At 53.9% G+C, this 13334-nt stretch overlaps 1 protein-coding gene across 1 annotated transcript in view; it reads right to left on the bottom strand.

The window, feature by feature from the left end:
- The window catches only part of CCDC180 (coiled-coil domain containing 180), a 51003-nt gene extending 41845 nt beyond the window's left edge, over positions 1–9158 (bottom strand). The window contains exons 1-9 of the mRNA XM_045296528.1: positions 9090–9158; positions 7019–7209; positions 6342–6430; positions 5110–5219; positions 3346–3474; positions 3144–3254; positions 2916–3011; positions 1791–1954; positions 782–901 (exon numbers count right to left, since the gene is read on the bottom strand). Coding sequence (XP_045152463.1) covers positions 782–901; positions 1791–1954; positions 2916–3011; positions 3144–3254; positions 3346–3474; positions 5110–5219; positions 6342–6430; positions 7019–7209; positions 9090–9158 — 1079 coding nt within the window. The remainder of the gene's footprint in view (positions 1–781; positions 902–1790; positions 1955–2915; positions 3012–3143; positions 3255–3345; positions 3475–5109; positions 5220–6341; positions 6431–7018; positions 7210–9089) is intronic.
- Between the last annotated feature and the right edge of the window lie 4176 nt (positions 9159–13334).

Below are 13334 nucleotides of genomic sequence, written 5' to 3'. Positions count from 1 at the left end.
ACCACGACTGATCACAATCCAAAGTCAACAAAATATGTAGCAGATTGAGCAGAGTATGGCAGACCCATGTCACGAGATAAGAGTCTAGTTCTCCATGGCTGGAACCCGGATTTGACCACATGACCTGCTTTGGCTAATACAACACGAGCAAATGTGACACCAGCAGCGGCTACAAGAGGGCCGGTGTCCTCCCCTGCTTGTCCTCCTCCCCTGCTGCAGGAACTCTTGTGCCACCTTGTCAGTGAGCCTGAGCTCTCCCTGGCCGTCCAGAGGCCGGAAGGTGTTTTAAAATGGTCTGCACGTGCACTCGTTGGGCCGGAACACTCAAGGGGCATCTTAGCAAGAAGTATGTGGAAGGCACCTCCCTGCTGGCGAGGTGGACCCACTCCCTATGGGGCTGAGGAAGAGCTTCAGGACCGGCCCAGAGCTGCACTGTCTCCCTTCTGCTGGAGACTCGGGCTCCAGCGGGTCCCCCTCCAAGCAGCACACGCTGATGGTGCCACCCGTCTCCCCCTGGCCTCGGGGCAGCAGCTCAGTGGCCTCACACGGCCTGTGGGCAGTGCATCCTCCAGCCTACGCCCCCCCACCCCACCCATGACCACCAGCACACTGTACGGCTTTCGGCAGCAGCGTGCCGCACCCTCTCTTGCTGGAAGGCCCAAGACCATGTCCCTGGAGGCCCATTCATGACCAGAGAATCGGGAGGTGGCCTGGTGTCAGTGGTGGTGGAGTCACCTCCCCACTGCACCCCCCCACCTGTGGCCCCCGGCCCCCATGGTACCTGCATGTGTAGAGGTGCTGCAGCCGTACCCACTGCAGGCTCTTCTGGGTTTTCAGCATGGCCTCCATTTCCTTCTTCACGGCCGGAGGAGACTGGATCCTCTTACTGGCCATGAACTCACTGGCACCAGGCACATTTGCACCATGGAGAGGTAAGAGGGGAGGGAGGCACATTCAGTGCTGGACACACCCCTCCTCTTACACAGGCTTCTTCCACAGCCTCCTGGGCCTCTGGGAGACCGGAGAGGAGGAGAGAGGGGAGAGGGGAGGAGAGGGGGGGTACAGAGGGAGAGACAGGGAGGAGGAAAGGTGAGAGGGAAGAAAGAAGAGGAGGGAGGAGGAGAGGCAGGAAGGGAGAGAAGGGGTGAAGGGCAAGCACGCGTGGGTGAAGGGCGATGGAGCTGAGTGAAGTTCAGGGGCTAAGAACAGAGGCCTGCAGGCACAGTCCCAAGAGGGGGTCTGATGTGCAGACGGGCTGAAGATGGCCCCTGTATACAAGCCCCGTACTCCTTCATGGGAGGCACTGCAGCCGAACGGCCTTCCACTTCTGGGGACCCTGGGGGGCGGAGTAGACGTGTTCTCTGGGGTTTCCAAGGCTGCCATCCGTAGGGGACACTGCCTCATCTTAGTCCAGCACAGTAGCTGCGGGCTGGAAGCACTGAACCGACTCATAACGACCCTCTAGGACAGGGTAGAACTGGCCCTATGAGTTTCTGGGACCGTAGCTCTTTTAACAGGGGTAGAAAGCCTGGGAAGCCACTGGGGGTTTCGAACAGCCAACTTTGCAGATCAAAGCCCAACAAGTAACCACTATGCCACCAGGGCTCCTTCCGTCTACCTCTAGGTGGCTGTCTTTTAAAGATAGCCTTTATTGCCAGAAAAGCGAAGTCATGATTGGAAAAAAGGGACCAAGAATGACGCCTCCCTAGTGCCCGCTGCCCCCCCCCACAGGTTTGTGGCGGCGGGGGGGATAACTCCTCCCCCCATCCCCGCCCTTATTCCCCAAGAACCTGAAGCTCTGCACCAGCATGTCCTTCTTGTGTGCTTTCCAGGTATCCAGCAGGTCATGCCAGCGGCGGTGGCTGCTGGCCTCCTGCTTCAGCGCGGCCTCCATCAGGTTGAGGGAGAGTTGGGCGATGGCCCTCCGGTTGCCCAGCAACGCCTGGTTGATAATCTGCAGTCACAGGCAGGAAGGCAGGGCTCTCACAGGGGTCAGCCACAGGCCCACTGAGAGAGAGGGGCCAGGGCCTGGGTCTGAGCTTAGTGGGTGCTCCGAGGAAGCAGCGTGGTGCTGAGCAGGGCATCCTAGATGCAAGGCTGTCAAAGGCAGGGAGCACTCCAAGGAGAGGCAGCATTTCATGCCTCTTCTTTTGTGTCCAAAGCAGCGTGCTCACATCAGGCCCCCCCCCCAAAAAAAAAGGTGGCTGTTTTATCCCTCCGTCATCAAAGAAGGCCACCCTCTGGTGGTTCTCATCTGGGCACTCTTGGTGTGTGTGTGGGGGTGAGGGGGCACTTCTCCAGTGTGTGGTGCTGCTCCCCTGCCCCATTAATGAGAGTAGTCCTCCCACCTACCCCACACCAGCCACTGGGACAAGCAAAGATGTCTCCAGACATTTCCCAAAGCCCTCGAGAGACAGGGCATTGCTTAGGACCAAGGCCAATTGGCAAGCTTGGACCAATACAGCAGGCTATGGTCACTGAGCTGCCATTATAGCAGCCCCTGAGCCCATTGACTCCATTGCGTGGCACCGCCCAGTGCACCCAGTAGCTGCGACCCAGCCCCTCACACAGTCTCCCATCATCCGCCAGCATGCCTAGTTCACTACGCCCGGAACTTGGTCTCCCTGTATCCGGCGTGGCCCTCGGGAATGTCTCCCACCCCCATACACAAAGTGGACACTGGGAAAAAGCATCGGTGTTCATAACCATGACACCCTGCTAAGTCCATCTGGTTGAAGATGGCAGGTTGGTAAGAAATGCATTTTAGAACGAGTTGCATTGAAAACTCTTCAGACAACCAAGGCATTCCATCTTAAGAGGCCAAGTGGGAGTCACCCAGGGTTCTGTGGGGAACCCTGGGGTCCTGCTCCCCTTCGCATCCTGTGGGTCTGCCCCTTGGAGATGCACGCACTCACCATGGCTTCTTTGTTTATCAGTCTGTACACATCAGGCTGCATAAGATAAGACGTTTTCTCAATGATCTCCACATACTTCTTCAACACCTCTTTAAGCTAGACACAAAGGGCAAGGCATCAGGGCCATGGCCTCTCTCTCTTTCTCTGAAGACCTCAGAGGGAACAGATGGCTGCCCGACACCCCCCACAAGCCCGAGCCACCCAGGAGCCCATCTGCACGCCACTCACTCTCTCCGTTCGGGAGAACTCCAGCGAGTGCAGGCTCTCCTCCAGCTCCTTGACCCACTGCTGACGGAGCAGGGACATCTCGGCCACCTTGCCCCACAGCTCCCACAGGCTCTGAATGGAGAGTGCAGGGGAGGGGGGAGTGGAAAGGAAGGACCAGGGCCAGGCAGGGATTATGGGGAGGCCCAGGCAAGAGGAGTCCTACTTGAATGGTGTAGTCCTGGAGCTGGGAGTTCGTTTCCACCTCTCGGAAGAGATGGTCAGCGTTTTCGTCACACCCAGCCAGCTTTTGCAAAAGAAGGGTTCCTGAATCCACAACCAGGGGTTCCATTTCCTGAAACCGGGTGGAGGATGGTGGGTGTGGTAGTTACATCATCTACAGTCTTTTGAGACTTCAGAGTGAAGGGGTGAAGTTTAGCCTGTCAATCAGGTCGCAACTTCATGACCTCATTTGGAGGCACAACAGAAATAAACAGCCCAGAGACGGGACACACACACACACACACACTCACTCACTCACTCACTCACTCCCTGTTTAAGACATTCCTGTTGAGAAGACACATGGAGCTACACTAGAGCCCTGGAGCTGGAGGAGCCACATGGAGACCCCTGCCAGCACTGAGATGCTTCCACTCCCACTGGATCCACAAGACTTTCCACCCACTGGCTTGTGATCTTCCTGCATTCGGCATTATTGCATGGCTGCGTGAGTCTACAGAAGAATTTATGGGCTAGTATTGGACATATGGGCCAATATTGGACTTATGGACTTGATCTGGACTGGGCTGGGATATTTTCTCCATATTCAATGGCTCTCATATAGAAAGCTCTTTCTTATACACACGAGTGTCTATGAATTTGTTTCTCTAGTCAACCCAGACTAATACAGTAGGGAAACGGCAGCCATGGGCATAGCTTCAAGCAGAACCAGCCCTGCCTGGTCCTGAGGAGTGATGTGCTCCTGAGACTTCACTCACAACCACCGGGCAAGTGGCAGCCACCACGTGCTGGGCACTCTGCTTTGATTGATCACCACGCCAAGATGTGGGTGCCGACATCAGGCTGGGACCAATGCTCAGCAAATATTGATGAAGGGACTGGCTACCTGAGAGAATTCCAAGCGTACTAATGATGAGGCTCAGTTAAGTTGCGTGGCAAAGGCCACAGAGTTTGTGGGTGATGGCAGAGCAGTTGGGACATCCCAAGAGAGTGGTGAGCTGGCTGGGGGAGGGTAGGTTTTGGGGTACAGGGTCAGCATCAGGAATCTGGGACTAGGTGACACAGCTAGAGAGTCTGTGGGTAGGAAAGAGGGTGAGTAATTTCGGGGATTCAGAGAGCACCAGGAAGGGAAGAGACCCAGCTGCTGGAAGGCTGGTTTTCTTTATGGAATATTCTGGATACTGGTGTGGTTAGGGATGAGGTCTCTGGAGAGAAACCAGGAAGAGCAAGGGTGGGAGGTGCTGAGGGTCAGGGAGCAACAAGGCCACCAATGTCAGCCCTTGGGCCACTCATCAGGACTGTGCAGGGAAGCTGTCTGTTGGGTCACCTCAGGAGAGACGCTGTGACCTCAGTTGCAAAATGGATGCAGTAAGTCCTGCCGAGTTTTTAGGAGTGGTTCCAAGAATTGTGGGGATCCCAGGAGCCCTGGTGGCATAGTGGTTATGCATATTGGGCTGCGATCCACAAGGTCAGCAGTTTGAAACCACCAGCCACTTCAAGGGACAGTGAGTCTCAGAAACAGTCTCAGACACTCACAGTCCTAGCCTGTCCTATAGGGTCGCTGTGAATGACTGAGTGTGAATAGACATTCAGCACCCACACCTGTCTACTAGAATGCCAATCACCCTGCGGTGTGGCAGGGAAGACCTCCTAGCTAGCTGGCCTGGAAGGGTGAATGAGTGCAAGAAAGCCCCGCCTTTGGGATGGGGGTGGTGGTCTGGAAGCAGGCAGAGGGAGGGAAGGCCCTCACCGCTCCAATCTGCTGGATCTCCTCGTGAAAGTTCGCCAGCGCCCTCTCGTAGTTGTCCCTCTTGTGGTCTCCTCTCCCTGGCAGGCTGATGGGGCCGATCTTCTCGGGAACTTGGGAGAAACAAGGCAGGGGATGCAGCTGCCCTCAGGGCCAAAGTGGGATTTCCGGAGTTCCCAGGAGAAGCCAGGGCAGGCACAGGGCCCCCGTCAGAAGACAGCCCCCAAGGCCCCGCATCAGCAAGGCGGCAAGGGAGGCTCAAAGGGAGAGCCAACGGATGGTGGTGGTTCTTCAGTCCAGACAGGCCGTGAAACGCAGGAGAAAACGTCCCCGCGCGTGGACAACGGCGCCTGTTACGTCCTTTACTCAAGTGTTGTCAATGAAGATGCGTGCAACAGCCTACTGGCTGCTCCTGAGGCTAGCAGGACTGATTCCAGGTCTTGCTACTCAAGCACCCACAGGGAGGCCTAGGTTTTGCTGTGACCTCCATTTCACAGGTGAGGAAACTTAAAGGAACACACCAGAGGTGGTGGGTGAAGAATTCTTTTTCCCAGAGCATTTGGCCTTTGCCCCTGGTTCCTAGAAGGTAACCTCTAACCCAGCAGTTCTCAACCTGTGGGTTGCAACCTCTTTGGGGGTCCAAAGACCCTTTCACAAGGGGTCGCCCGATTCATAACAGCAGCACAATTACAGTGATGAATTTGATGGTTAGGGAGTCCCCACCACATGAGGAACTGTATTAAGGGGCCTTGGCATCAGGAAGGTGGAGAACACGGCTCTAACCACTCGGAATTTTCCAAGCAGGTTGTTGTGTGCCTTGGGTGAATTCCGACTCACAGGGAGGAGGGTCAGTAGGACAGAGTCGAACTTCCCATCGGGTTCCTGAGACCGTCACCTTTATGGAAACAGACACCGCATCTTTCCCATGGGTTTGAACCGTCAACCTTCCGGTCAGCAGCCAAGTCCTTAACCGTTGTGCCACTGGGGCTTCTTTGCCTAGTAATGAGTGTCTTTCTTAGTCGTGGGGGCTGGGGGCTTAGACTACACCTGATCGTTTACTTGGGATGGGGTTGCTAACACAGGCAAGGCCGGGGCTTCTGTGCCGCAGAATGCAAGGGGACAACCCCGCTTCCTTGACACCTGAGATCCCAAGGCAAGAACCCCTCAGGAGGATCCCGGATGCCCCGCCCCTGTAGGGCTCTTCTTGCCTCCCCAAGGCAGGACCAGCCGCTCACCCAGAGTGTCCCCCAGGCCCCGCACTTCCCGGGCAGCAATGGTGCTCTCGCTCTCTCGGAGCTTTTCCATCTGGGCTATATTCTTTTCCCTGTGGCACAGGAGAGGACGACAGTCAATGCCCGGGCCCCAGGGCCACTGCCTGGCACGGCAGAATCTCCGGTCTGTCCCCGCCGATTCTGGAGAATGCCGAGCACCCCCCCAACCAGCCAGCCCTGCTCGTGTCTCCCAACACCAGATACTGTGGGTGCTTAATGGAGAAGACAGGGCCCCACCCTCAGGGAGCATGCTTGGGCTCTGGCTGAAAACCAAGTGTCACACGGGAATGGGACCAGGGGTGAGTGGCCGCCCCTGCAAAGCCAGGCCTGTGCTAAGTATCCTCACTCCCTCCTTCAGCGGACAGCATCTCCAAGTCCATGAGGTGGGCTCCCCACACCCAGTGCCTGTTGCTAGGCCTCAGGCAGTAACCACTGGGTGGGGAAGAGGAGGAGAGAGGGAGGCAGAAGCCAGGAAGCCTGGGAGACAGACACCATCAACTCTCTCTCTCAGCAGAGAGAAGTCCCAGCCTGAGCCTTCAATCTGGCTGGGACGTCGTAATCTTGCGGGAGCTCTGTGGGACTTCTGAAGACCCCGAGGGGCACTTGGGGGGTGGGGGGGTGGGCTGGAGGACAGGCCTTACCTGTAGAGCACGGGGTTCTCTGTCGCCCCATCATTGGGCAGACTGTTCATCCACTTGCGCTGCCGGGGAGACAGCATCTCTCCTTCAAGCACATCCACCTTCTTCATCCAGGGCTTCTGGCCGCTCTTTGGGGCCACAGAATGTTCCACAGCCTGCTTCCTACTGGCCGCCAGTGACCGGACCAGCTGTACCTGAAGCCGTGGGAGACCGGGGGCCAGTGCTGTAGATGCCTCTACACCGGTAGGCTGGCTGTGCGGGACACCGAGGGACCTTGGGAGCTGTCCCCAGGAAGGCACTTCCAGCCCCGGCCTTCCCCCCACTGCAAACTGGTGCCCAGGGGAAGGGCCCCCTACCCCCATGCCACTCATTGGGCCACTTGTGGTGAGACAGCTTTTAAGAGATTCCATGAGGGCCAAGAAGGTCATCCCTCCCTCGCTGACTTGTGCTCTCATGAAAATATAAGCCCAGCTGAGCTCACTGCCACGGAGTCAGTGCAGGCTCAGGGCAGCTCCCGGTGGGTTTCCAAGACCTCGACTGTTTAGAGAGTGGAAAGCCTAGTCTTTCTCCCTTGGAGCTGCTGGTAGTTTCGAACTGCTGACTTCTCTACCACTCCACCACCACGGCTTCTCAATGAAAATATACATGCACAAAAAGGCACCCTTTCAACAATTTCTACACATGCGGTCCAGTGAGAACATTCAGGTTTGCAGCAATTCCCGCCTTCCCTTGTCCCCAGCATCCTGACCCCATTAACTAAAAGCCCCATAAGCTAAACCTCCACCAACTCACCAAGGGTCAATGCCACCTCATAGCGACCCTGTAAACCTGCCCTGGGAGTTTCCAAGACTGTAACTCTCCCTAGGAATAAAAAGCCCCATCCCTCTCCTGCACAGTGGCTGCTGGTTTTGAACGGCTGGCCTTGTGGATCGCAGCCCAATGTGTAAACACCAAGACACCAGGGCTCCTGAGACCTCCACAGTCTCATTTGTAGAGTCATTAGGGAGTGGGCAGAAACAGAACTATCCAGTAACAAGGGATGGGCTCGGCAAATGTGGTATGCCCATTCAACGGAAGGTCAGCTCCTTCAGTGAAAATAAGACCCACAAAGAATTTTAAAATGGCATGGGGGACGTTTATGAGGCAAAAGTAGAAATTCAAAGCACAGATTAAAAATTATAAACGTTAAGTATCAAGTGCGGCCTCAATTATTTAAGTGCACGGCAGACTGAGAGCATGATGCGTGTGACCGCTTCCTTATGCTTCACTAAGGTCTCCAAACCTTCGTCAAAGAGCGTCTGTAGGCCTCAAATTAGGGATGGAAAACTCTCCTTTTGGAGAAGAAGCGCCACGCTTCAGAGGTGGGGCTCAGAGATGCTGCTTCTCTAGAGCAAGATGCTTGCTGGTCTGCACAGGGCCCTGCAGATCCCACGGCCATTCAGCAAAGGTGATGGGCAGTGACCCAGCACAGGGCACTGTGTAGCATGTAGCACACTGTGCACTGTCCTTGGTGGGCCCTTGCTGCAGCCACCCGTCACTGATGAAGGCCCACTGGGGCCGGCCCTGTGAGATACTGTGTAGGAGCAAGGGTGGGTTTCAAAGTCCTCCTAGGAGTTAGAGGAGGTTGGGGGTGCAATCGGTGAAATGTGAGAGGGTCGAGTGCACCCAGAGGTGCCTCAGGTAATGGTGATTCACCCCCGAAAAATGCCCACTTCTACTGCAGCATGGATGTAATGACTCCAGGGCAACTGGTTGAGTACGGCTCAAATGCACCATTTTAAAAGGCAAATGATCTTGGATCTTTCTAACTAGTTCAAATTTTAAGTAGAGGATCTCACGTTCAAGTTCAGACTTTCATTTGGTAGCCATACATTTTAAGAACTAGTATAGGGGTTCGTTTTAAAAGCGTAGCCATTTCAAAGCCCTCATTTGGTTGGCTTCCCAGTCTGGGTGGTCCCAGAAGCAGAGCAGCGGTGTATGGGGGCGGGGAGGGGGGGGGCATGCTGAGAGGTAAGGGGGCGTTGACGGAAGGCGGGGCCGAGGGTAGGTGGGGAAAGCCGGGGAGCGAGCTTACCTCCGCCTCGAAGATCTGCTGGTAAACTTTCCCATTGGGGACCCGCGTCACTCGTCCCACAGAGGACATCTTGGCCTGTTGCTCGAGGCGCCAGGAAGCCGCTGGGAACTCGTCTGGGGTGTAGTTTCAATTCCGACCCTGGATGTAGGGAAACTGGCTCCCATCACTCCTCCTGCCCCACCCCCACCCCCACCCCCGCGCAGGGCATCCTGAAAGCTCCCGGGCTCCTTCCTCCCACCCCCTGCCGCTGCACAGGTGGAATGAAAACAAACAGAAGCCAAGCCTGGAGGGAGTGAGGGGGACCCAGAACCAGCCTTAGGCTGGAACCGAACCTGCGGAGGCCGGCTCCCTGCTGCGCGCAGCTGGGTGAATGAGCCCCGTGGGGTGGGGGGTCACGTGGCGTTTCGCTCGCCCGGGCTCTCACGCGGAAGGCCCACGCGCCCCGGGGGTCAGTTGGGACTTGAGCCCGGCCTGCAAAGTGCCACCAGACCGGACAGCAGCCGGGCTCCGCGCACAGGTGCACAGAGGGGAGGGAAGAGGGGGAGCGGCTGGGTCAGGGGGAGACCACAGCCTCCGCCCTGCGCCCCAAGTCTCCACGCCAGCGAGCAGCCCGGGCAGCCGGTGGACGTCCAGAGGGTCTGACCGGGACCACACCTCTGGACCACTCTGCGGGCGGGTCCAGCCACAACGGCCAAGGGAAGTTTGTCTGCCGTCTCCAAGACAACGCGGCGGAGGGCGGGGCGGGGGCCGCGGGGGCCCCGCCCTCCACTCCCTAAGGTCCGGCGGGCTGCCCGGGGCGTGGGGGGCGCCCCTGGGGTCGCAGACCTCTTTACCCGCCATTGCCCCCAGGCCAGGTTTCCGTGGAAAGAAAGACACTGAGAAACCACGGGGAGACAGGAAGACAGGGAAATGGGAGCACTCACGAGGAGGGCAGGGGGAAGGTGGGGGGAGGAGAGGGGAAGGGAGACAGCGGTAGGTGTAAGATATGAAAAGAACTTATAATTTATCAAGGGGTCACGGGGCGGGGGCTGGGGGGAGCTGATACCAAGGGCTCAAACAAAAAGTGTTTAGAAAATAATGATGGCAACACAGGTACAAATATGCTTGATACAATGGTTGTTATAAGAGCTGTAAGAGCCCCCACCACCACCACCAAATTTATCTTTTAAAAATTATCATTTCAAAATGATGTTTTAAAAAAAGAGCATGCTGTCTTTAAGAGAGTTCAAATAGAGCTCAGGTGGCAGGCGGATCGGGCGTTGGCTGGCTGGGAAGCAGCAGAGGGCACACTATACCCCCCCCACCCCCACCCCCAGCCAGATGTCCCACAGGACCATCAGCTGGGCGGTGAAAAAGGAGTCCGAGGAGATCTGGCCAGGGTGTCAGCGACACCTGTGCCTGCAAAAGTGGAGTCGAAGCCCAAAACGGGCATCAGGAAGGGCTCGAGCCTCAGACACAAACGCGCCACCAAGGAACGAGGCTGAAGTAGCCAACCCGGAAACGGAAGACGTTCACCTGCCGAAAACGAGGAGTCTAGCCTTTGATGAAGCCAGAGGAAGCGTCTGATGAATGTGTATCTACCATGTTTTATCAGTGGGCCCTGTTCTGTCCCTTCTTGTGCAATCCAGAGGAAAGTTTTTATCAACTATTTTGGAAATGTAAGTTTTTATAGTAGCTTTAGGAACACTGAAGAAGGAGGAAATTCCACTTCATCTCATTTTTAAAGTGTCAATAAATGCTTTAAGACCTGAAATCATTTACTGGTGGTTTATTTTGGAATACAATTAGATAATAGTGGGAGGTTGAATTGTGGGAAGATTTGACTGCCTTGGGATGTGGCTGGGGTGGGGGTCTGCAGAGTTCTTTTCAGCCCTGGTGGTGGAGTGGTACATGGACTTCGATCTGCCTGGTCTGCAGTTTGGAAACAACAGCAGCTCTGCAGTCCGAAGACTGGGCTTTCTCCTCCTGTGAACAGTGACCGTCTGAGAAGCCTACAGGGGGCCGACTGTGAGTCAGCAAAGACTCCATGAGAGCGAGGGTTTGTTGTTTGTTTGTTGTTTTTAAATACAAAACATACTAATGGCAATTTGGAGTCACCATCATGCATTTGCATGGCTTGAACATTTAAATTCGGTTTCCATGTTGCGTTTAATACAATTGTATCTGGGAACCGTTCCCTCATCATGGCTCTTGTTAGAACTGTGTGCATTCTGTAACACTTTTGGTCGTGATAGTCCACGTTGCCTGATAACTTTGCCATGTGCTGTGCAGGGTTGAACATTGGAGTGCCTAGCGTATGTGCCATTAAATTGTGAATCAGTAGGACATAAGGTGTAACAGTGTATCAACATCTGAGGATAATGGTTCTTGATATCCTCTTAAAGAAAATTTGCCTCCAAATTTAAAGCTGGAAAGTCATTGAAATTTATAAAAGAATCATATCTACATGCCATGTTAAGATTTGGGTCCTGCATTAAGCATCGTAGACAGATTGTTCATAATGTCTCTGTACTGATCACAAAACAGGTAATAAAATGCCAGTTACTAAAGAAAAAGAGTTTGAATAAAATGATACAGATTGATTGAAATGAATGATGACTCCTACTACACAAACACAAACTCTTACTACAAAAACACAGCAGGATTTGGGGCATTGTGATCATAAAAAAGCATCAAAAGAATTTTTTTAAAAATTCACTACCATCCAATCAATTTTGACTCACAGGGAACCTTACAGGACAGAGTAGAACTGCCCCTGTAGGTTTCTACTACTGTAATTCTTTACAGTAGAAAGACTAGTCTTTCTCCTACTGAGCAAGGAGAGCAATGGTTCTCAACCTGAGGGTCGTGACCCCTTTGGGGGTGGAACTACCCTTTCACAAGGGTTGCCTTAGACCGTTGGAAAGCACATAAATATTTCACAATATATAATTACATATTATTTTGTGATTAATCACTATGCTTTAATTATGTTTAATTTGTAACAATGAAAATACATCCTGCATATCAGATACTTACATGATGATCCATAACAGTAGTAACATTACAGATATGAAGTAGCAACGAAAATAATGTTATGGTTGGGGGTCACCATAACATGAGGAACTGTATAAAAGGGCGGTGGCCTTAGGAAGGTTGAGAACCACTGACCTCGAGCTTTGGAACTGCTGACCATGAAGTTGGTAGCCCAACTTGTGAGCTACTACACCACCAGAGCTCTCCCAGATAAAGTGCCTTCAGAATCAAGAAAGTGAGCAGGGACAGAGAGGGACATACTTAAGGCTGAATTTACCAAGCAACTACAGAAATCCTGCATGTGTAGGTAGCAAACAACAGAGCCGAAAAACTCAGGAAGCCGAGACTGACGAAACTGGAAGGAGAAAGAGACAAATCCACAGATCTCACCGTCATTGATAGAAAACACTTGCCCCGAAGCAGCAAAAGACACATGGGTTCCAAGCTTCCATGGGACCCTTGCCAAGAAGGCTAACCTCTGAGCCGTAGGAGGAACCTCAACCAAATGAAAATGAAAATCATACGGTGTGCTCTCTCTCTGACTGCAGTGGGATCCAAAATAAAAGTTAATACGGGAATCTCTGAATACAAGGAAACTAAACACAATGCTCTACAGCCCCAGGAAGACATCTCAAGGGAAATTTAAAAGGGACATTGAGCTGAATGGACTTCCGGAGTTTGATCTTGAAACCCATAGAGGAACTGCTACTTGGCAGTCAAAAGAAACAGGTGACAGAAGCCACCAAGGTCCAAAAGGCTGTAGGGAAAGACAGCTGCTGCCCTGGGTTCTTGCATTGATTCTTGTCAAGACTGCTCCCTGGCAGAGGCTCTCCCTGTGCCCGTGATGGTACTTTGGTCCTCCAAGTCCCAGGAGATCAGAAGAGCCATCTCCGTTCCGTGCCCAGTTTATGACACCGAGTGGACAGGAGCTTGTCAAAGGTGGCCCTACGTGCCTACTTCAGGAAGCCAGAGAAGGGAGACTGGCTTCTCCATCCTTCTGCATAAACGGAAAACCCTGTAAGACTTCTTAGTTCTGCAAGGAATGAGAGGTCTCCCAGGAGCTGAAAGAGACCAAGTGCGACTCGGGATTTTAATGTCGTGTTTGCTGTTTTCAACAAATGAATATTGCCCCTGCCCAACTGGTAGATTTTGCTGTTGTTGATTATACAGAAACCCAACCCCTCTCCTCTTCCTCTCCAGCCCTCCCTCCCCACTGGCCCTCATCTCCAG

The sequence above is a fragment of the Echinops telfairi genome, unplaced genomic scaffold (genome assembly GCF_000313985.2).
Source record: "Echinops telfairi isolate 266 unplaced genomic scaffold, ASM31398v2 ScPeMD7_7410;HRSCAF=8448, whole genome shotgun sequence".
In the NCBI taxonomy this organism is placed as follows: Eukaryota; Metazoa; Chordata; class Mammalia; order Afrosoricida; family Tenrecidae; genus Echinops; species Echinops telfairi.
Note: the sequence above shows the minus strand (reverse complement) of the source record. Positions and strands in the feature narration are given on the sequence as shown.